The sequence below is a fragment of the Oncorhynchus nerka genome, linkage group LG11 (genome assembly GCF_034236695.1).
Source record: "Oncorhynchus nerka isolate Pitt River linkage group LG11, Oner_Uvic_2.0, whole genome shotgun sequence".
Taxonomy (NCBI): domain Eukaryota; kingdom Metazoa; phylum Chordata; class Actinopteri; order Salmoniformes; family Salmonidae; genus Oncorhynchus; species Oncorhynchus nerka.
In genome coordinates, this window is record NC_088406.1 from 15,949,007 (window position 1) to 15,970,636 (window position 21,630).

General features: G+C 46.5%; 2 protein-coding genes and 1 long non-coding RNA gene across 4 annotated transcripts in view; 1 reads left to right on the forward strand and 2 right to left on the reverse strand.

The window, feature by feature from the left end:
- LOC115125920 (rho guanine nucleotide exchange factor 17-like) overlaps positions 1-21,630 on the forward strand; it is a 130,980-nt gene that overhangs the window by 86,331 nt on the left and 23,019 nt on the right. The window contains 2 exon segments of the mRNA XM_065024241.1: positions 1,338-1,415; positions 4,030-4,212. Of these exon segments, the coding sequence (XP_064880313.1) occupies positions 1,338-1,415; positions 4,030-4,212 (261 nt within the window).
- LOC135573946 (putative nuclease HARBI1) lies at positions 12,808-13,812 on the reverse strand. The gene is made up of 3 exons (XM_065024240.1): positions 13,723-13,812; positions 13,331-13,442; positions 12,808-13,236 (listed from the first exon to the last, which is right to left on the reverse strand). The coding sequence occupies exons 1-3, from the start codon at positions 13,789-13,791 to the stop codon at positions 12,866-12,868; spliced, it is 552 nt and encodes a 183-aa protein (XP_064880312.1). The 5' UTR covers positions 13,792-13,812; the 3' UTR covers positions 12,808-12,865.
- LOC135573947 (uncharacterized) lies at positions 14,065-16,198 on the reverse strand. Of its 2 annotated transcripts, XR_010465022.1 has the most exons (7): positions 15,447-16,198; positions 15,183-15,359; positions 15,031-15,092; positions 14,862-14,948; positions 14,490-14,774; positions 14,375-14,410; positions 14,065-14,276 (listed from the first exon to the last, which is right to left on the reverse strand). It is a non-coding gene; the product is annotated as an uncharacterized LOC135573947 (long non-coding RNA). The 2 variants fall into 2 exon arrangements; XR_010465023.1 differs by having other exon boundaries at positions 14,065-14,664; positions 14,733-14,774.

Here is a 21,630-nt window from a genome sequence, read left to right on the forward strand (position 1 = left end):
GGCGACAGCTAGTCTTCCTGGGGCCGACATATATTAACACAACCTGGACCTGAACCCATAAAGAGAAAGCAGATGTGACATTGGCCAGTCGGCCAGGAACAACTCCCTATGGAAAGGACCCTTGAGAGGAACCAGGCTGGGTGGAGATTAGAAAGCATAGTTAAGTCATGTCTGTTCTAGTGTGTTCTGGAATAGATGACTTGGTCATGTTTTGTTCTGGGGAAGTATATAATGTGTTATTCTCATATCATGTGAAGAATCAGTGGAGGCCGTCTGAAGACCTATGGCTTTGATCCTGTGTTTGTCTGTGTTTTAGTGAACCCTGTGACAGAGCAGTGGTCTGTGGGTCAGACAGTTCTCCCCTGTGGGTTTAAGGGGCAGAGATGTTCCCTGCCTGCCTAAGAGGAAGCTCCAGTGATTAGCGACTAACGTTAGCTCCAGTGAATAGCGACTAACGTTAGCGCCAGAATGGAACACTGAAGAACTCTAGAGAGCCAGCAGAAAACCTGGTAACTGTTGCTGCGGGGGGCGGGGCTAAGATGGAGGATGCTGCTGGTTGGCGTGGCAACAATGAATAGAGGACGTGTGTGTGTGTGTGAGAGAGAGAGGCAGAGTTAGTCTCGTTAGCCACCTGGGGCAGACTGGGTTGGCCTGACTCATCCGGTCTTGCTCTTCTCTCTCTCCCTCTCGTTCTCGTTCGCTCTCCTCACTCTCTCTTCTCTCTCTCCTCCCTCTCTCTTCTCTCTCTCCTCCTCTCTCTCCCTCTCCTCCCTCTGTCACTCTCTCCTCTCTGTGTTTGTCGACTAGAGTTTATGTATTTCATTCAGTGATTTAATTCATTGATAGACTAACTTCTCTGAACCAGATTTCCACTGTCTCTGTTAGTCTTGTTGCATCAGGGCCAGATGTCTCCTGGTACGTTGCTTCTCAATCTAGAGGTACACAGAGAAAGAGAGAGAAAATAGACAGAGGTTTTGAGGAAAGGAAGATGGAGAGAACAGATCGTTAGGAATCTGAGCCTAATATTCCCTGGGGGTGTTTGTGTGACGTCCCAGTGTGTAGGATGTGTAGAGCGTGACTGCTGGTAGTTTGCTGTGTTAGTCGTGATAAGGCACGAGTCTCTTCTCTTCATCTATTAGCCTTTGAGCCATAAGCCTTTGACAAGATTGTATCTTCTCTGTAGGACACACACACACTGGTGTTTTTCCCAGTGTACAGATTCCAACCTAACCATGTAAACAGGAAACCCTTATTTCGATGACAGTCGAGCCAAATTGTGTGTGTTTGTGTGTGTGTGTGTGTTATGCCATAGCACTCAGTGTTGTCTCCCCCTGCAGGATATGAGAAGACATGTCGTGATGACCCTCCTGGACACTGAGCAGTCTTATGTGGAGTCGCTCCGGACACTCATACAGGTAATACTATACACACACACACACACACACACACACACACACACACACACACACACACACACACACACACACAAGAACCACCAGTGCTAACAGATGGTTGAAGTCTTAATGTCTTAATGTTAAAGGACTCCTGCTAAAGCCCCTCTCCTCACCCCTCAGCCACATATCTCACCGCCTCATTCAGACAGGCAGTCTCCCCACCCAAACCCTCTCCCTCTCCCCACCCCGACCCAAACCTTCTCCCTATCCCCACCCAAACCTTCTCCCTATCCCCACCCAGACCCAAACCTCTCCCTACCCAGATCCAAACCTCTCCCTACCCAGACCCAAACCCTCTCCCCACCCAGACCCAAACCCTCTCCCCCACCCAGACCCAAACCTCTCCCCACCCAGACCCAAACCCTCTCCCCACCCAGACCCAAACCTCTCCCCACCCAGACCCAAACCTCTCCCCACCCAGACCCAAACCTCTCCCCACCCAGACCCAAACCTCTCCCCACCCAGACCCAAACCCTTTCCCTACCGAGACCCAAACCCTTTCCCCCTACCGAGACCCAAACCCTTTCCCTACCGAGACCCAAACCCTCTCCCTACCCAGACCCAAACCCTCTCCCTACCCAGACCCAAACCCTGTCCCTACCCAGACCCAAACCCTGTCCCCACCCAGACCCAAACCCTCTCCCTACCCAGACCCAAACCCTCTCCCTACCCAGACCCAAACCCTTTCCCTACCCAGACCCAAACCCTCTCCCCACCCAGACCCAAACCCTCTCCCCACCCAGACTCAACCCCCCCCTTGTCTATCGGATAGATCAGAGAGGGGAAAGAGAGGCTTGAGAAAGAGGGGAAAGAGACTTGAGAAAGAGGGGAAAGAGAGACTTGAGAAAGAGGGGAAAGAGAGACTTGAGAAAGAGGGGAAAGAGAGACTTGAGAAAGAGGGGAAAGAGAGACTTGAGAAAGAGGGGAAAGAGAGACTTGAGAAAGAGGGGAAAGAGAGACTTGAGAAAGAGGGGAAAGAGAGACTTGAGAAAGAGGGGAAAGAGAGACTTGAGAAATAGGGGAAAGAGAGGCTTGAGGGCGAATGGAAAGAGAAGGCTTGAGAGAGAATGGGAAGAGAGGCTTGAGAGAGAATGGGAAGAGAGGCTTGAGAAAGAGGGGAAAGAGAGGCTTGAGAGAGGGGAAAGAGAGGCTTGAGAGGGGGGAAAGAGAGGCTTGAGAGAGGGGAAAGAGAGGCTTGAGTGAGGGGAAAGAGAGGCTTGAGAGAGGGGAAAGAGAGGCTTGAGAGAGGGGAAAGAGAGGCTTGAGTGAGGGGAAAGAGAGGCTTGAGAGAGGGGAAAGAGAAGCTTGAGAGAGGGGAAAGAGACCCTTAAGAGAGGAGATCGGGGGAACAGAGGCTTGAGAGAGGAGATCGGGGGAAGAGGCTTGAGAGAGGAGAAGAGGGGGAAGAGAGGCTTGGGTGAGGAAAGAGAGGGGAAGGAGGGGTTTGAGAGAGGAGAGGGGGAAGAGAGAATTGGGAGAGGAGAGAGAGGCTTGAGAGAGGGAAGAGGCGTGTAAGAGGGGAAGAGAGGCATGAGAGAGAGGGGTAAGAAAGGCTTGGGAGAGTTGAGAGAGGGGGAAGAGAGGCTGAGGAGAGAGAGAGGGGGAGAAAGGCTTGGGAGAGTTGAGGAGGAAGAGAGGCTTAAGAGAGAGGGGTAAGAAAGGCTTGGGAGAGTTGAGAGAGGGGAGAAAGGCTTGGGAGAGTTGAGGGGGAAGAGAGGTTTGGGGGAGTTGAGAGAGGGGGAAGAGAGGCTGAGGAGTGAGAGAGGGGGAGAAAGGCTTGGGAGAGTTGAGTGGGAAGAGAGGCTTGCAAGAGAGGAGGAAAAGTCTTGGGAGAGTTGAGAGAGGGGAAGAGATGCTTGGGAGAGAGAGGGGGAAGAGAGGCTGGGGAGAGGGAAGAGGGGCTTGGGAGAGGAGAGAGAGGGGGGGGAAGAGGCTTATGAGAGGGTGAAAGAGGGGATATGTTAAACTGCAGCCATAGTAAGCCCAGGTGCCATGTAGTCAAAACAGAATGAGAAGCGTGTGTGAGACGCCATCGATTAGGCACCCTCTGAACAGACCCCGAACACACACTCACACTATATAACTAAACAATGCATCTCGCACGCACACACACACACACACACACACACACACACACACACACACACACACACATCATACCAACTCAGGCTGTATACGCAGATCACACACAAATACACCATTCCAACTCATGTTCTACACACGCGACAGCACTGCAGTGTGTGTGCTTGTTTCACAGGGTCTGTGGCTTGCCTGGATGAGATCACATTTCACGGGGCTGGTTTCAGGAAAATAAGGTTTAATTTTCCCAAAATAGAAACATATTGTCTTTCTCGCTCTCTCTACCCCCTCTCTCTCTCCCCCTCTACCTCTCTCTAACTCTCCCTCCCTCTCTCTCTCTCTCTCTCTCTCGCTACCTCCCTCTCTCTCTCCCCCTCTACCTCTCTCTAATTCTCCCTCTCTCTCTCTAACTCTCTCTCCCTCTTTCTCTCTCTCTCTCTACCTCTCTATCTCTCCCCCTCTACCTCCCTCTCTCTCTCCCCCTCTCTATGTGTAGGGCTATATGCGGCCTCTGAAGCAGCCAGACAGTGGCTCCCTAGTTGATCCCTCATTGGTGGATGAGATGTTCTATCAGATCCCAGAGATCCTGGAGCACCATGAGCACTTCCTGGAACAGGTCACCGGCTGCATCAGCCAATGGCACGACAAACAGACCGTGGGTCAGCTGCTTATCCAATCGGTAAGTACCTCCCTCCATCCAATCACTGTACACCATGGACAATGGAAAAACCACGGGTAAGTCGATGTGGTCCAGTACAGGTAAAACATAATCATTAAAACAAAACTACAATACACCATAATTTACCATGCCTGTATGTCAGCCACATGGAAAATCAGTGAATCAGTGAGTTGATGTGGAACCGTGTGGTATACGCTACATATTGATGTGGAACCGTGTGGTATACCCTACATATTGTTGTGGAACCGTGTGGTATACCCTCCATATTGATGTGGAACCGTGTGGTATACCCTCCATATTGATGTGGAACCGTGTGGTATACCCTCCATATTGATGTGGAACCGTGTGGTATACCCTCCATATTGTTGTGGAACCGTGTGGTATACGCTACATATTGATGTGGAACCGTGTGGTATACCCTCCATATTGATGTGGAACCGTGTGGTATACCCTACATATTGATGTGGAACCGTGTGGTATACGCTACATATTGATGTGGAACCGTGTGGTATACCCTCCATATTGTTGTGGAACCGTGTGGTATACCCTACATATTGATGTGGAACCGTGTGGTATACCCTCCATATTGTTGTGGAACCGTGTGGTATACCCTACATATTGATGTGGAACCGTGTGGTATACGCTACATATTGTTGTGGAACCGTGTGGTATACCCTACATATTGATGTGGAACCGTGTGGTATACCCTACATATTGATGTGGAACCGTGTGGTATACCCTCCATATTGATGTGGAACCGTGTGGTATACCCTACATATTGTTGTGGAACCGTGTGGTATACCCTCCATATTGATGTGGAACCGTGTGGTATACCCTACATATTGATGTGGAACCGTGTGGTATACCCTACATATTGATGTGGAACCGTGTGGTATACCATACATATTGTTGTGGAACAGTCCATGTTAACCCCCCGTCTCCTCTCCTGGTCCATGTTAACCCCCCGTCTCCTCTCCTGGTCCGTGTTAACCCCCCGTCTCCTCTCCTGGTCCGTGTTAACCCCCCGTCTCCTCTCCTGGTCCGTGTTAACCCCCCGTCTCCTCTCCTGGTCCGTGTTAACCCCCCGTCTCCTCTCCTGGTCCGTGTTAACCCCCCGTCTCTGTTACGCCCCTGAAAACAGGGGAGAAATAATCACGAGAGTGATACGGTGTTGTATTCTCAAGTCAACATTTAGTTCAATGAGAAAAAGACCGCGAATTTCCCCAGGAATATGGGTGGAGACCAGAGCAATCGATCTCCGGCTCATAGATTAAAAGCATTTCGTAGATCACAGATTAACACTTTTAGGCACCACAAAATAAAGTAATCAATATAACGTTTACACATTACTCTCACAATTCGTACCCTTTGACAGATTTGAACTTTAACACAATTATATGAATGTTATCAATCTCTATCAACTAATACTGAATGCATATTTTAACCTTAGATGTTTTAAGATCCTCACATACTATGAACTTACTAATACTTTTCAATGTATAACAGGCTATGAATATGTCCTTTAACCTGTCACACTCTCCCCGACAAAATAAATGTTGTCCCAACATTACCAACATTGTCTTCTTCAACAGTTCGTATGCACTGGACCTAGAAAATCCTCTTCTGTAAGGTAGTACTTGAGCAGAAGTCACGGGTCACAGTTCAAATATAACTAACAAGTTATATTCACAGTCCATATCTGTTGACCAGCTATATAACATAAGCAGTATTTTCTCATACTATTGATCAACAGTCCATCAATTTTAATGATCTATATGCATAGTCTGTAAATTGTCTCTTTTGACAGTCTGTGAAATCTGACAGTAGTCCATGGTCAAACATGTCAACTCTGTAGCCTCATGTTTGCTGAAGCCCATACATGTAAGGTGGCTGAAAGTAACATTGCTGTAGTGATGGCAGCCATGGAACCAGTCCTGGTGCAGAGTAGACAGGGAACAACTGTGGCTGTGGCTGTATACTGTAGCAGGAAGGGATACCAAGCTGATCATAGGTGATACGTCTTGGAGGGTGTCTCTCTCTTTGTGGCAGCTGGTAGGCTGGTTCCTCAGGTTCAGCAGCATCAGTATATGAAGGAAAGGCACTTGGTGGACGATCATCAGGCAAATTTTCAGCAGGCAAGTTAATCTCCTCAGCAGGTAGGTCTTTAACTGTTGTCTCCTCCAGCCGCTTTTCAACAAGAGGCTGTGCTGGTAGTGTATAAGGGACTGGCACTGCAACTGTCTGTTTCACTGTTGGGGGTCTGTGTTCCCACTCTCTCGCTGGTTCAGCATTCCTCTCCTCAGGTACTGTAGGAGATGTGGGAACCTGTAGCGGATCATGATGAAGGTCATATTCATCCCCACTGTCTTCATCAGAATCTAGAGTCTGTGATGCAGGCTTTCAGCTGCATCTATGTCAGTATCAGCTGAAGGTGAGACAACCACTGCAACAACCAGCTCGATCCCAAAAGATGGGATTAGAGAAGCACAAGAATCTGATCCAGTCATCCGTCCTGTGCTCAATTTCAAACTGTCGGGTTCCAAACCGCCAGTTAAAGAGCAAAAGAAATTCAGTCCAAAGACAAAATGCCTATTCAGAGAATGGGACAAATTGACAATAGACAGTGATGGCATTTTGTACAGAATCACTACAGCCCGCAAGCAGTTAGTTCTACCAGAGCAGTACAAAGGTAAAGTGATGGAAGAGTTGCACAATAACATGGGACACCAAGGTACTGACCGCACTGTATCACTAGTACGTGACCGCTTCTTCTGGCCATATATGCAATCTGACATCGAGCACTATGTGACTAAAACTTGTAGCTGTGTCAAGCAGAAAAGGCCAGCCCATGCAACAAGAGCTCCTCTGACAAACATTGTGACAACACAGCCATTTGAACTGGTATGTATAGACTTCCTTCATCTCGACAGATGCAAAGGAGGATATGAGTACATCCTCGTGATTGTTGATCATTTTACACGTTTCACTCAAGCCTACGCCACCACATCAAAGTCAGGTAAAACTGCTGCAAATCTCATCTTCAATGATTTTGCCCTGAAGTTTGGGTTCCCGTCCCCGCATCCACCATGACCAAGGGGAGAATTTGAAAATCAGTTGTTCCATCAGTTAAAGAAACTCAGTGGCATGGCGGGGTCCAGGACAACACCCTATCACCCGATGGGAAACGGTCAAGCGGAACGCATGAACAGAACATTGTTGCAAATGTTAAAGACACTAACTGAGACACAAAAGTCAAATTGGAAGGAGTCTCTGAACAAACTGGTTTATGCCTATAACTGCACCCGTTGCGAAGTGACTGGCTATTCACCATTTTATCTTCTGTTTGGGAGATCACCCAGGCTTCCAGTTGATATGCTCTTTGGATTGTGCACAGAGGCAGGTTCCAGTAACCAGCGAGAATACGTGGAGAACTGGAAACGAGGGATGGAAGAAGCATACGCCATTGCAAATGAAAATGCTCAGAAAGCCGCTGAAAGAAGTAAGAAGTACTATGACACTAAAGTTAGGAGTTCAGTGCTACAGCCTGGCGAGCGAGTTCTGATTAAAAACCTGACACCAAGAGGAGGACCAGGAAAACTCCGTAACTATTGGGAAGATACAATTCACACAGTGGTGAGACAAATGGGTTCAGACCTGCCGATTTATGAATTGAGACCAGAAAAGGGTAGGGGACGCTCCAGGGTCCTGCACAGAAATCTGCTCATGTCCTGTGACCACTTACCTTTTGAGACACAACCAGATATGACCAAAGTGGCCAAAAGTCAGAAAACGAGGAGACACCAGCCTGCATCACAGACTCTAGATTCTGATGAAGACAGTGGGGATGAATATGACCTTCATCATGATCCGCTACAGGTTCCCACATCTCCTACAGTACCTGAGGAGAGGAATGCTGAACCAGCGAGAGAGTGGGAACACAGACCCCCACAGTGAAACAGACAGTTGCAGTGCCAGTCCCTTATACACTACCAGCACAGCCTCTTGTTGAAAAGCGGCTGGAGGAGACAACAGTTAAAGACCTACCTGCTGAGGAGATTAACTTTCCTGCTGAAAATTTGCCTGATGATCGTCCACCAAGTGCCTTTCCTTCATATACTGATGCTGCTGAACCTGAGGAACCAGCCTACCAGCTGCCACAAAGAGAGAGACACCCTCCAAGGCGTATCATCTCCTCTCCTGGTCCGTGTTAACCCCCCGTCTCCTCTCCTGGTCCGTGTTAACCCCCCGTCTCCTCTCCTGGTCCGTGTTAACCCCCCGTCTCCTCTCCTGGTCCGTGTTAACCCCCGTCTCCTCTCCTGGTCCGTGTTAACCCCCCGTCTCCTCTCCTGGTCCGTGTTACCCCCCCCGTCTCCTCTCCTGGTCCGTGTTAACCCCGTCTCCTCTCCTGGTCCGTGTTAATCCCCGTCTCCTCTCCTGGTCCGTGTTAATCCCCGTCTCCTCTCCTGGTCCGTGTTAACCTCCCGTCTCCTCTCCTGGTCCGTGTTAACCCCGTCTCCTCTTTTGGTCCGTGTTAACCCCCCGTCTCCTCTCCTGGTCCGTGTTAACCTCCCGTCTCCTCTCCTGGTCCGTGTTAACCCCGTCTCCTCTCCTGGTCCGTGTTAACCCCGTCTCCTCTCCTGGTCCGTGTTAACCCCCGTCTCCTCTCCTGGTCCGTGTTAACCCCCCGTCTCCTCTCCTGGTCCGTGTTAACCCCCCGTCTCCTCTCCTGGTCCGTGTTAACCCCCCGTCTCCTCTCCTGGTCCGTGTTACCCCTCTGCTGGTAGCCCTCTGGTTCACCACAACACATCTCCCAGGCTAAACACACAAACACCTCCCCACACACACACACACCTCCACGGCCAAAGAACATAGGCCTCAGTCGTTCCCTCTGGGGGCAGAGAGACTTATCCTAACCGGTGTAGCATCGCTAGCCTATGCTAGTGGAATGCAGTTTGAATTTGTAGCATTGTTAGCCCATGATAGTGGAATGCAGTTAGAATATGTGGCAGTGTTAGCCCATGCTAGTGGAATGCAGTTTGAATTTGTAGCATTGTTAGCCCATGCTAGTGGAATGTAGCGAGTACTAATCCCTTGACCTGCCTGAACTTCCTTTGAGCTAGACATTTCTGCTACAGCGAGGTCAACTCTCGGTGTGTGTGTGTGTGTCTGACATGTCAGTTTACACACAGATGTCATGTCCCTCAACCTCCACTCACCGCTTTCCCCTCACCCCTCTCTCTCACCCTTCTCTCTCACCCCCTAACTCTTCTCTCTTCCCCCCTCAGCCCTTCTCCCCCTCTACAGTTCAGCCACTTGTAATGATAACCTGTAAACACACATCTGTCTCAATAGCCTTGAACTGGCCTGACACTGTGCACTAACACATGCAGAACCTCTGTGCCGTCTATGCAGTCCTGCTCCCTCCTTTGACAGACAGCCGACAGTAACATGTATAGTTGGTAGAGCGTGGAGCTTGTAACCCCAGGATAGTGGGTTGGATTCATGGGACCACCCATACGTATAAAGTATGCACGCGTGACTAAGTAGATTTGGATAAAAGCATCTGCTAAACGGCATATATTATTACTATATATTAGACTAGAGTGAGGATAACAGAGGGATATACTGTAAATACTTGATACTATGGAGCCAGGGAGGTTGTGCAAGAGAGTTGGCCTGCCAGTTGGGGCAACCTTGTGTTTCTAGACCTCCATCTTATTTACTTCCTGTCCAGAGTGTGTTTATTTACTTCCTGTCCAGACTCCAGAGTGTGTTTATTTGCTTCCTGTCCAGACTCCAGAGTGTGTTTATTTACTTCCTGTCCAGTGCGTTTATTTACTTCCTGTCCAGACTCCAGAGTGCGTTTATTTACTTCCTGTCCAGACTCCAGAGTGTGTTTATTTACTTCCTGTCCAGTGTGTTTATTTACTTCCTGTCCAGAGTGTGTTTATTTACTTCCTGTCCAGAGTGTGTTTATTTACTTCCTGTCCAGAGTGTTTTTATTTACTTCCTGTCCAGAGTGTGTTTATTTACTTCCTGTCCAGAATGTGTTTATTTACTTCCTGTCCAGAGTGTGTTTATTTACTTCCTGTCCAGACTCCAGAGTGTGTTTGTTTACTTCCTGTCCAGACTCCAGAGTGTGTTTGTTTACTTCCTGTCCAGACTCCAGAGTGTGTTTGTTTACTTCCTGTCCAGACTCCAGAGTGTGTTTATTTACTTCCTGTCCAGACTCCAGAGTGTGTTTATTTACTTCCAGTCCAGACTCCAGAGTGTGTTTATTTACTTCCTGTCCAGACTCCAGACTCCAGTGTGGTTTGTTTACTTCCTGTCCAGACTCCAGAGTGTGTTTATTTACTTCCTGTCCAGACTCCAGAGTGTGTTTGTTTTCTTCTTGTCCAGACTCCAGAGTGTGTTTGTTTACTTCCTGTCCAGACTCCAGAATGTGTTTATTTACTTCCTGTCCAGACTCCAGAGTTGGTTTGTTTACTTCCTGTCCAGAATGTGTTTATTTACTTCCTGTCCAGAGTGTGTTTATTTACTTCCTGTCCAGAGTTTGTTTATTTACTTCCTGTCCAGAGTGTGTTTATTTACTTCCTGTCCAGAGTGTGTTTGTTTACTTCCTGTCCAGACTCCAGAGTGTGTTTATTTACTTCCTGTCCAGACTCCAGAATGTGGTTATTTACTTCCTGTCCAGACACCAGAGTGTGTTTATTTACTTCCTGTCCAGAGTGTGTTTATTTACTTCCTGTCCAGAGTGTGTTTGTTTACTTCCTGTCCAGACTCCAGAGTGTGTTTATTTACTTCCAGTCCAGTCTCCAGAGTGTGTTTATTTACTTCCAGTCCAGACTCCAGAGTGTGTTTGTTTACTTCCAGTCCAGACTCCAGAGTGTGTTTGTTTACTTCCAGTCCAGACTCCAGAGTGTGTTTGTTTACTTCCTGTCCAGACTCCAGAGTGTGTTTGTTTACTTCCTGTCCAGACTCCAGAGTGTGTTTGTTTACTTCCTGTCCAGACTCCAGAATGTGTTTATTTACTTCCTGTCCAGACTCCAGTGTGTGTTTATTTACTTCCTGTCCAGAGTGTGTTTATTTACTTCCTGTCCAGAGTGTGTTTATTTACTTCCTGTCCAGAGTGTGTTTATTTACTTCCTGTCCAGACTCCAGCGTGTGTTTATTTACTTCCTGTCCAGACTCCAGAGTGTGTTTATTTACTTCCTATCCAGTGTGTTTATTTACTTCCTGTCCAGGGTGTGTTTATTTACTTCCCGTCCAGACTCCAGAGTGTGTTTATTTACTTCCTGTCCAGAGTGTGTTTATTTACTTCCTGTCCAGAGTGTGTTTATTTACTTCCTGTCCAGAGTGTGTTTATTTACTTCCTGTCCAGAGTGTGTTTATTTACTTCCTGTCCAGAGTGTGTTTGTTTACTTCCTGTCCAGACTCCAGAGTGTGGTTATTTACTTCCTGTCCAGACTCCAGAGTGTGTTTATTTACTTCCTGTCCAGACTCCAGAGTGTGTTTATTTACTTCCTGTCCAGGGGCCTGTTGCACAAAACTAGGATAAGGGATTAAGCCAGGATATCTTGGTGATCCTGGCTCAATTGATCCGTAATCCGGTTGCACTAAAGATGGATAAGGGGCAGGAGGATATGTTATGGTATAAATTACCATGGAGATTTATTCTGTGGAGCTAGCCTGCTCCAGACCAGGCTAAATTCCAGGATCTATTTAATCTCATCCCTAATGTCAGTCAGCAGTCACCACAAATGGAAACCAATAGTTATTTCACTGCTCACTATACATTGTTATCACATAACTAGACCCACTGTTATTATTTAAACGTTTGTGATCATTAATTTCAATGATTTTGGATAAAAAATTATTTTTAGATGATGTTGCTATCATTAGATAATTTACAGTTTCCCATAGACTATAAGGCTATATATAAAATGATAGAATATTAGGGCCACAGAGGGGAAAAAAACAAGTCATAATATTGTAACCAGTTGTTTTAAAGGAGGACAGTTGTTAAAATGACAGATGTGGGGCATTTCGTGAAATTGTACTTCAGTATGGTTTCATAAACAAAGACATGCTGATGTGCCAGAATATTAAGTATCACATTGTCATAAGTATCAAAACTGTAAAAACAATATGTAGCTTTTCTGCAGAAAGAACCAGCCTCATAAATTTATGACTTTATCCTTTTTCTTCAGTGTGGCCCTAGTACTCTGTCATATAAACAAATACACATTCCATATGAATATAAAAACACAATGTGTAACATTATGTTCCTTTATTGAATAAGGACAAAACAAAGCAGGTAAACCATCAGCTCCTTTCGAAACTGAAGTCACAGTGACTCTACAAGATGGAAAGCACAGAATCCAAGCATATTATACAAAATGATACATACACATTCAAAGGTCTGTATATAACACACCCTGCATGTCTGCACACTAAAATAAATGCAGGACAAATCCATACACATCAACTGAACAGACAAATTAATGGATGCAGTAGCCTCCCTGCAGCCTTGTATTACACACAGTATACCGCACAAACATCATAAGAGGCCAAATTCACAAAAACGAACCCAAAAAACCCAAATTCCTCTGCCACCGCAGGACATATTTAACCAAAATTGAAAGCACACATACTAACTAAAATAATTCAACACATATTGGTCCCTCAGCAGCCGACCACTGTCGTCATCAGGGAAGATTGCCGGATTGTCCCAGTCCATGGCTGGTGGCACTCTGGGGGCCCTCTCCTTCCTCAGGCAGGCCACATTGTGGAGGACAGCACAAGCCACAGTAATATCACATGCCCTAACAGGGCTGACCCTTAATTTGTGAAGGCAGTGAAAGCGTGCCTTCAGGAGGCCAAAGGTCATTTCAACTCTGGCCCTGGTCCTGGCATGGGCATGGTTGTAGGCCTGCTGTGCTTCCTGGGGGTCTGTGAAAGGTGTCAGGAGAAAAGGCTGGCAGCCATACCCCCTGTCTCCCAGCAACACACCAGAGAATTCACCTGTCAACACAAAATCTCATCATTACTACCTCATAAACACAGTGATATTCTTGACACAGCCATGATGGTTATAAATAGGGGTTGTGTGGCTTACCTTGTGATAGGCACTGATAGATTTCAGAGGCCCGAAAGATTCTGGAGTCATGGACTGAGCCAGGCCATTTTGCCACAACATTGCTGATCACACAGTCAGCATTGCAGACCATCTGAAATCATAAGATGAGGAATATTACACCAATCAATGCACATCACTGGCAATGCAGAGTGTTCGTCAATGGACAATATCAAAAAGTTATGTTCACCTGAACATTAATGCTGTGAAAGGATTTCCTATTCACAAAATCGGCCTCATGGGCACCTGAGGGGCTTTTATCCTTATGTGTGTGCAGTCCACTGCACCAATGACATTGGGGAAACCTGTCACACAAAGTAATGAGTATCCTACTATGTGTTAACAGTTGTCCTGTAATTTGTAGATCCTCTTACCTGCAATCCTATAGAACTCCTCTTTGATGTCACAGAGTCTTCTGTGGCCAGGGAAGGAGATGAAGACATCTGCTAATGCTTTGATAGCCAGACACACACTCCTTATTGTGCGGCAAATTGTGGCCTTGTTCAGCTGTTCTGCATCCCCCACTGAGTACAGGAAGGCTCCACTAGCAAAAAGCGCAAGGCCACACAAACCATTTGCTCCACACTCAGTGCATGGCTCCGTGCAGTGCGGTGCTTAATCCTGGGACCCAGTAGTCTGCATAGATACCTGATGCCATCTGCAGAAAACCTGTATCTTTCATATAGATGGTCATCAGGGAAGGCCAGTGGGTCCAACCGGTCCCTGAAGACCCTTTCTCGCCTGAAGGCTCTCCTCAGCACAAGTGCTTCTTCATCCACCACATCTCGCACGAATGGGCATGCCATTGTCAGAGCAGAAAGGAACACACAATTTTGGGCCTTCATATAGGCTAGTGGCCACACCTGGTGCTGGGGGGGTGGGCAAAAGAGGGCGATGCCTTATAACGATGACTTGGTTGTACTGATTGCTGGGAAAATTAAAAAAACCTTAGAAAGATGCCACCGTCCTGTGTGCTCACAATAAGAGCTCATATGTCATGGCTCACTTGACTTTACGAGAATATACCTAATTTTTATTTTGAGCTGTGTCATCTTCTTGGAGCTGGGGGAGGAAATAAAAATAATGATTAATACATTTGTGTTACAGTTAGCATACAGTGTACATTGAAGGCATATCTCACCTCCCTCGCAAGTTTTTTTATTTCAAGGTCCAGTTTCCTAATTGTCCTCTTTTTTTATTTCGGACTCCAGTGCAAGATTTTCTATCTTTTTCTTCTTGTACTGAATGTCTATGTCTGCCAGTTCTATTTGGCGCCGGAGGTGGTTGCCATACAACTTTCTGATAGCTTGTGAGCTCTGTGAACACAATACAATTAGCGCAGCTGGAATTTGGCAGGATGTGGTGTCCTTTTATTAATACGCACTATGTTGCCAGGCTGGTTTTCCCACTGTATAGCATCTGGGTCCTGTAAAAGAAATTAGATTTTTTGATTTTGATGAGGACTCCTCACCATTGTAGAGTAAATAGTACTTTCACAGTCTTAACATGATACCTCATGCCTTCTGGAATCCAGAGAGATGGTCTCCTCCTCATCATCGTCTCCATCATGTGCTGTTGCTGCTGCACTGGGGCCTTCACCCTATCACATTTAATCGGATTCATATTGAAGCTAGTAGACAAGACATGCCAGGCCTACAGTATGCCTTTGATGGAGTACTCACTGGATCAGCATCGTCTGGTGCTTGTGCTGGTGGCTCTAACAGGAACACAGTGCTGCCAGGCACTGCAAGGCAATAGGTAAACCAAAGTCAGACAGTCCAAATTGATTCAATATGAATGTGGTTGTATCCCATGTAGAGATGGAAGGACATACCTTGAATGAAGCGGGTGGCATCTTGGGAGGAACCTATGCTCGTCTCTTTCCCCCCAGGGATCCCCTCTAAGACGGGCCTGCCTTTATTTAGCTCCAAGGCCATGTCCTCTGCTGGGGTAAGGTCAGCCTTTGGTGACCCACCACCCGTGCCTTGTCTGTGGGTATTCTTTTTCACTGCTAAAACAGTACAGACAATGTGTGAGCAGGCACCTTCTGGGTACAATATATGCTTGTGCTTTGTTAAATATTAGTCAGGGACCATACCATTCTGCAGAATGTTCTTGTATTTGATTTTGACCTGCTGCCATGTCCGTTTTGGCCCGTTCATGTTTAATCTACACACACACACACACACACACACACACACACACACATTTAATGGAGTCACACTGCAAAAAATTACTTGGTATTTTTGTCTTGTTTTCAGTAAAAATATCAAAGAATGTATCATAGCTTTAAACAGTGTGATGGAGTTACTTTACACAATTTCACTCATATCTGCAGTGCATTTCAATTAAAAATTTAACCGTTTCATAATTACAGTACAACTGCATTTTTGGAGATGTGAATTAAATATTTGAATTGTAATTGTGATGTTTCAGCGGAGCGGTGAGTGTGTAATTGTGCACTACTTACGCATTCAGGCGGTCTGCAATACTTTGCCACGCTTTTTCTCTTTGCTTTATCACTGTGGCGGTGTTGCCTTTCTTCTTAATTATATCTTTTACCTCCTCGTATGCCTCCATGAGGATTTGTGCTTCCGACGGGGAAAAGTACGCGGCTCTAGTTGCCATGGTAAATCAGTTAATCTGTGATCTGTGGCGGGGTCTATTTGAGTGAGCCGTGAGCGCGCACCTATCCAGGATTGGTTTCACCTGGCTTAATGAATCCGTGTCTGCTCATCCTGGCTTGGTCTTTGTGCAACCAATTAAGCCTGGACGCACATGTTTTGGCTTCATTGAGCTCAGCTGAGTCATTTATCCCGGATGTCTTAATTCTACTTTTGTGCAACAGGCCCCAGACTCCAGAGTGTGTTTGTTTACTTCCTGTCCAGATTCCAGAATGTGGTTATTTACTTCCTGTCCAGACTCCAGAATGTGGTTATTTACTTCCTGTCCAGACTCCAGAGTGTGTTTATTTACTTCCTGTCCAGAGTGTGTTTATTTACTTCCTGTCCAGAGTGTGTTTATTTACTTCCTGTCCAGAGTGTGTTTATTTACTTCCTGTCCAGAGTGTGTTTATTTACTTCCTGTCCAGAGTGTGTTTATTTACTTCCTGTCCAGAGTGTGTTTATTTACTTCCTGTCCAGAGTGTGTTTATTTACTTCCTGTCCAGACTCCAGCGTGTGTTTATTTACTCCCTGTCCAGACTCCAGCGTGTGTTTATTTACTCCCTGTCCAGACTCCAGAGTGTTTATTTACTTCCAGTCCAGACTCCAGAGTGTGTTTGTTTACTTCCAGTCCAGACTCCAGAGTGTGTTTGTTTACTTCCAGTCCAGACTCCAGAGTGTGTTTGTTTACTTCCTGTCCAGACTCCAGAGTGTGGTTATTTACTTCCTGTCCAGACTCCAGAGTGTGTTTGTTTTCTTCTTGTCCAGACTCCAGAGTGTGTTTGTTTACTTCCTGTCCAGACTCCAGAATGTGGTTATTTACTTCCTGTCCAGACACCAGAGTGTGTTTATTTACTTCCTGTCCAGAGTGTGTTTATTTACTTCCTGTCCAGAGTGTGTTTGTTTACTTCCTGTCCAGACTCCAGAGTGTGTTTATTTACTTCCAGTCCAGACTCCAGAGTGTGTTTGTTTACTTCCAGTCCAGACTCCAGAGTGTGTTTGTTTACTTCCAGTCCAGACTCCAGAGTGTGTTTGTTTACTTCCTGTCCAGACTCCAGAGTGTGTTTGTTTACTTCCTGTCCAGACTCCAGAGTGTGTTTGTTTACTTCCTGTCCAGACTCCAGAATGTGTTTATTTACTTCCTGTCCAGACTCCAGTGTGTGTTTATTTACTTCCTGTCCAGAGTGTGTTTATTTACTTCCTGTCCAGAGTGTGTTTATTTACTTCCTGTCCAGAGTGTGTTTATTTACTTCCTGTCCAGACTCCAGCGTGTGTTTATTTACTTCCTGTCCAGACTCCAGAGTGTGTTTATTTACTTCCTGTCCAGTGTGTTTATTTACTTCCTGTCCAGGGTGTGTTTATTTACTTCCCGTCCAGACTCCAGAGTGTGTTTATTTACTTCCTGTCCAGAGTGTGTTTATTTACTTCCTGTCCAGAGTGTGTTTATTTACTTCCTGTCCAGAGTGTGTTTATTTACTTCCTGTCCAGAGTGTGTTTATTTACTTCCTGTCCAGAGTGTGTTTGTTTACTTCCTGTCCAGACTCCAGAGTGTGGTTATTTACTTCCTGTCCAGACTCCAGAGTGTGTTTATTTACTTCCTGTCCAGACTCCAGAGTGTGTTTATTTACTTCCTGTCCAGACTCCAGAGTGTGTTTGTTTACTTCCTGTCCAGACTCCAGAATGTGGTTATTTACTTCCTGTCCAGACTCCAGAATGTGGTTATTTACTTCCTGTCCAGACTCCAGAGTGTGTTTATTTACTTCCTGTCCAGAGTGTGTTTATTTACTTCCTGTCCAGAGTGTGTTTATTTACTTCCTGTCCAGAGTGTGTTTATTTACTTCCTGTCCAGAGTGTGTTTATTTACTTCCTGTCCAGAGTGTGTTTATTTACTTCCTGTCCAGAGTGTGTTTATTTACTTCCTGTCCAGACTCCAGCGTGTGTTTATTTACTCCCTGTCCAGACTCCAGCGTGTGTTTATTTACTCCCTGTCCAGACTCCAGAGTGTTTATTTACTTCCAGTCCAGACTCCAGAGTGTGTTTGTTTACTTCCAGTCCAGACTCCAGAGTGTGTTTGTTTACTTCCAGTCCAGACTCCAGAGTGTGTTTGTTTACTTCCAGTCCAGACTCCAGAGTGTGTTTGTTTACTTCCAGTCCAGACTCCAGAGTGTGTTTGTTTACTTCCAGTCCAGACTCCAGAGTGTGGTTATTTACTTCCTGTCCAGACTCCAGAATGTGGTTATTTACTTCCTGTCCAGACTCCAGAATGTGTTTATTTACTTCCTGTCCAGACTCCAGAGTGTGTTTATTTACTTCCTGTCCAGAGTGTGTTTATTTACTTCCTGTCCAGAGTGTGTTTATTTACTTCCAGTCCAGACTCCAGAGTGTGTTTGTTTAGTTCCAGTCCAGACTCCAGAGTGTGCTTGTTTACTTCCTGTCCAGACTCCAGAGTGTGGTTATTTACTTCCTGTCCAGACTCCAGAGTGTGTTTGTTTACTTCCTGTCCAGACTCCAGAATGTGGTTATTTACTTCCTGTCCAGACTCCAGAGTGTGTTTATTTACTTCCTGTCCAGACTCCAGAGTGTGTTTATTTACTTCCTGTCCAGACTCCAGAGTGTGTTTGTTTACTTCCTGTCCAGACTCCAGAATGTGGTTATTTACTTCCTGTCCAGACTCCAGAGTGTGTTTATTTACTTCCTGTCCAGACTCCAGAGTGTGTTTATTTACTTCCTGTCCAGAGTGTGTTTATTTACTTCCTGTCCAGAGTGTGTTTATTTACTTCCTGTCCAGAGTGTGTTTATTTACTTCATGTCCAGACTCCAGAGTGTGTTTATTTACTTCCTGTCCAGACTCCAGCGTGTGTTTATTTACTTCCTGTCCAGAGTGTGTTTATTTACTTCCTGTCCAGAGTGTGTTTATTTACTTCCTGTCCAGAGTCCAGAGTGTGTTTATTTACTTCCTGTCCAGAGTGTGTTTATTTACTTCCTGTCCAGACTCCAGAGTTTGTTTATTTGAGTTATGAATATAGTGGGTGTATTGGGAGCTGTGGATGTAATGTTTGAATGTCTGATTAGTTCATTCCAGATTGATGAAGGGGAGAGAGACTCATGCTCGTTGAGACTCCCCCACTTAAAGGTCCAATGCAGCTGTTTTTATCTCAATATCAAATCATTGCTGGGTAACAATTAAGTACCTTACTGTGATTGTTTTAGATTAGAATGGCAAAAATAAGAAAATAAATGCTTCTTACCAATAATTGGTGATGTGAGTTGGAGGGGAAAACTAGCTCTCTTTCTTATTGGTCTATTAACTAATTTACCACCTGGGGATGTCACCAGGCAGACCAAAACTCCATCCCTCCAAAACAGGCTGACATTTCAGACAGCCTTTTACAACAGCTCTTACACTAAAAATTCATTGTCATAATGTTCACAATTTCACAGTATTATTCCAACCTCATAGTGTGGAAATGTATATAAAACACAGCAAAACCACATTTTTGACTGCACTGCGCCTTTAAAAGGATGAAAAAGAATGACTTCCACATTAGAAGGGAAAGAGTGACAAGAGGATGGGGAGAGTGGCTGCTTGTGTAACTGGAGGGTGGAGGGATGGGGAGAGTGGCTGCTTGTGTAACTGGAGGGTGGAGGGATGGGGAGAGTGGCTGCTTGTGTAACTGGAGGGTGGAGGGATGGGGAGAGTGGCTGCTTGTGTAACTGGAGGGTGGAGGGATGGGGAGAGTGGCTGCTTGTGTAACTGGAGGGTGGAGGGATGGGGAGAGTGGCTGCTTGTGTAACTGCAGGGTGGAGGGATGGGGAGAGTGGCTGCTTGTGTAACTGGAGGGTGGAGGGATGGGGAGAGTGGCTGCTTGTGTAACTGGAGGGTGGAGGGATGGGGAGAGTGGCTGCTTGTGTAGCTGGAGGGTGGAGGGATGGGGAGAGTGGCTGCTTGTGTAGCTGGAGGTTGAGGGATGGGGAGAGTGGCTGCTTGTGTAACTGGAGGGTGGAGGGATGGGGAGAGTGGCTGCTTGTGTAACTGGAGGGTGGAGGGATGGGGAGAGTGGCTGCTTGTGTAACTGGAGGGTGGAGGGATGGGGAGAGTGGCTGCTTGTGTAACTGCAGGGTGGAGGGATGGGGAGAGTGGCTGCTTGTGTAACTGGAGAGTGGCTGCTTGTGTAACTGGAGGGTGGAGGGATGGGGAGAGTGGCTGCTTGTGTAGCTGGAGGGTGGAGGGATGGGGAGAGTGGCTGCTTGTGTAACTGCAGGGTGGAGGGATGGGGAGAGTGGCTGCTTGTGTAACTGGAGAGTGGCTGCTTGTGTAACTGGAGGGTGGAGGGATGGGGAGAGTGGCTGCTTGTGTAGCTGGAGGGTGGAGGGATGGGGAGAGTGGCTGCTTGTGTAGCTGGAGGTTGAGGGATGGGGAGAGTGGCTGCTTGTGTAGCTGGAGGGTGGAGGGATGGGGAGAGTGGCTGCTTGTGTAGCTGGAGGGTGGAGGGATGGGGAGAGTGGCTGCTTGTGTAGCTGGAGGGTGGAGGGATGGGGAGAGTGGCTGCTTGTGTAGCTGGAGGGTGGAGGGTCGGGGAGAGTGGCTGCTTGTGTAACTGGAGGGTGGAGGGATGGGGAGAGTGGCTGCTTGTGTAACTGGAGGGTGGAGGGATGGGGAGAGTGGCTGCTTGTGTAACTTGAGGGTGGAGGGATGGGGAGAGTGGCTGCTTGTGTAACTGGAGGGTGGAGGGATGAGGAGAGGTATTACAGGTGACAGCTTAGGTGTAGACCACAGGAGGCTGCTGAGGGGAGGACATCTCATAATAATGTCTGGAATGGATTGATATCAAACACATGGAAACCATATGATTGATGTGTTCAATACCATTCCATTTATTCCGTTCCAGACATTATTATGAGCCCTTCCTCCTCAAATAATAAGGTGCCACTGGCTGTGGTGTAAGGCACCTGATTTATCCATCCTTATATCACTCCTTACAGATGGAGGAGAGAGGGCAGCTCTTTTCATGAGGGGTTGAAATGCCTATTTCTGTGTTACTGTTAAACCATGCCCCTTATCTGTCTCTCTCTCTCTCTCTCTCTCTCTCTCTCTCTCTATTTCCATTTCCTCTCCCCTCTAATTTCTTTCTCTCCTCCTCACTCATCTCTATTGTGTAGAGAAAAGGCCGGTCAGAGGGAGTCACAGTGTGTGTGGAGCATGCGTGTTGTGCTCACTTCCTGTGTGTTTGTGCTCTCCATCATCTTTCCCCACTAAGGATCCCCTGTTTTTAAGCCTGAAGGGAGGCTTGCTATGTATCATCATATTGACCAATCCCAGCCAGAGCCAGGCTCACCAAACACTTGTTGCCGGGCAGGATTCACCCTCCTTTAGAGTCAGCTTAAAGCCTGTCACATTTTTCCCAGTCAGCAGTTTGTGTATATATTATAACCTTTTGTTCGATTTAGGGTTTGGACGGGGTTTTCTACGCCCCTTCGTTGGTGATTGGTCAACAGTACTACTGCTAGTAGGAGTAGGAACTATGGACAGGATTCTTCAAGGAAATGTTTGTTGTCTTTCAACAAGAGTCAACTAGTTTTCTTGCACATTTTTCACTTGAGAAATACTGCACCAATCAT

Excerpts from the sequence above, each read along its gene's own strand:
- LOC135573946 (XM_065024240.1), bottom strand. The coding sequence starts at position 13,791 with ATGTCTTCATCTCCTTCCCTGGCCACAGAAGACTCTGTGACATCAAAG. Across the intron at positions 13,443-13,722 it reads GGAGTTCTATAGGATTGCAG|ATGGTCTGCAATGCTGACTG; the intron begins GTAAGAGGATCT and ends TTATGATTTCAG. Across the intron at positions 13,237-13,330 it reads CTATCAGTGCCTATCACAAG|GTGAATTCTCTGGTGTGTTG; the intron begins GTAAGCCACACA and ends TTGTGTTGACAG.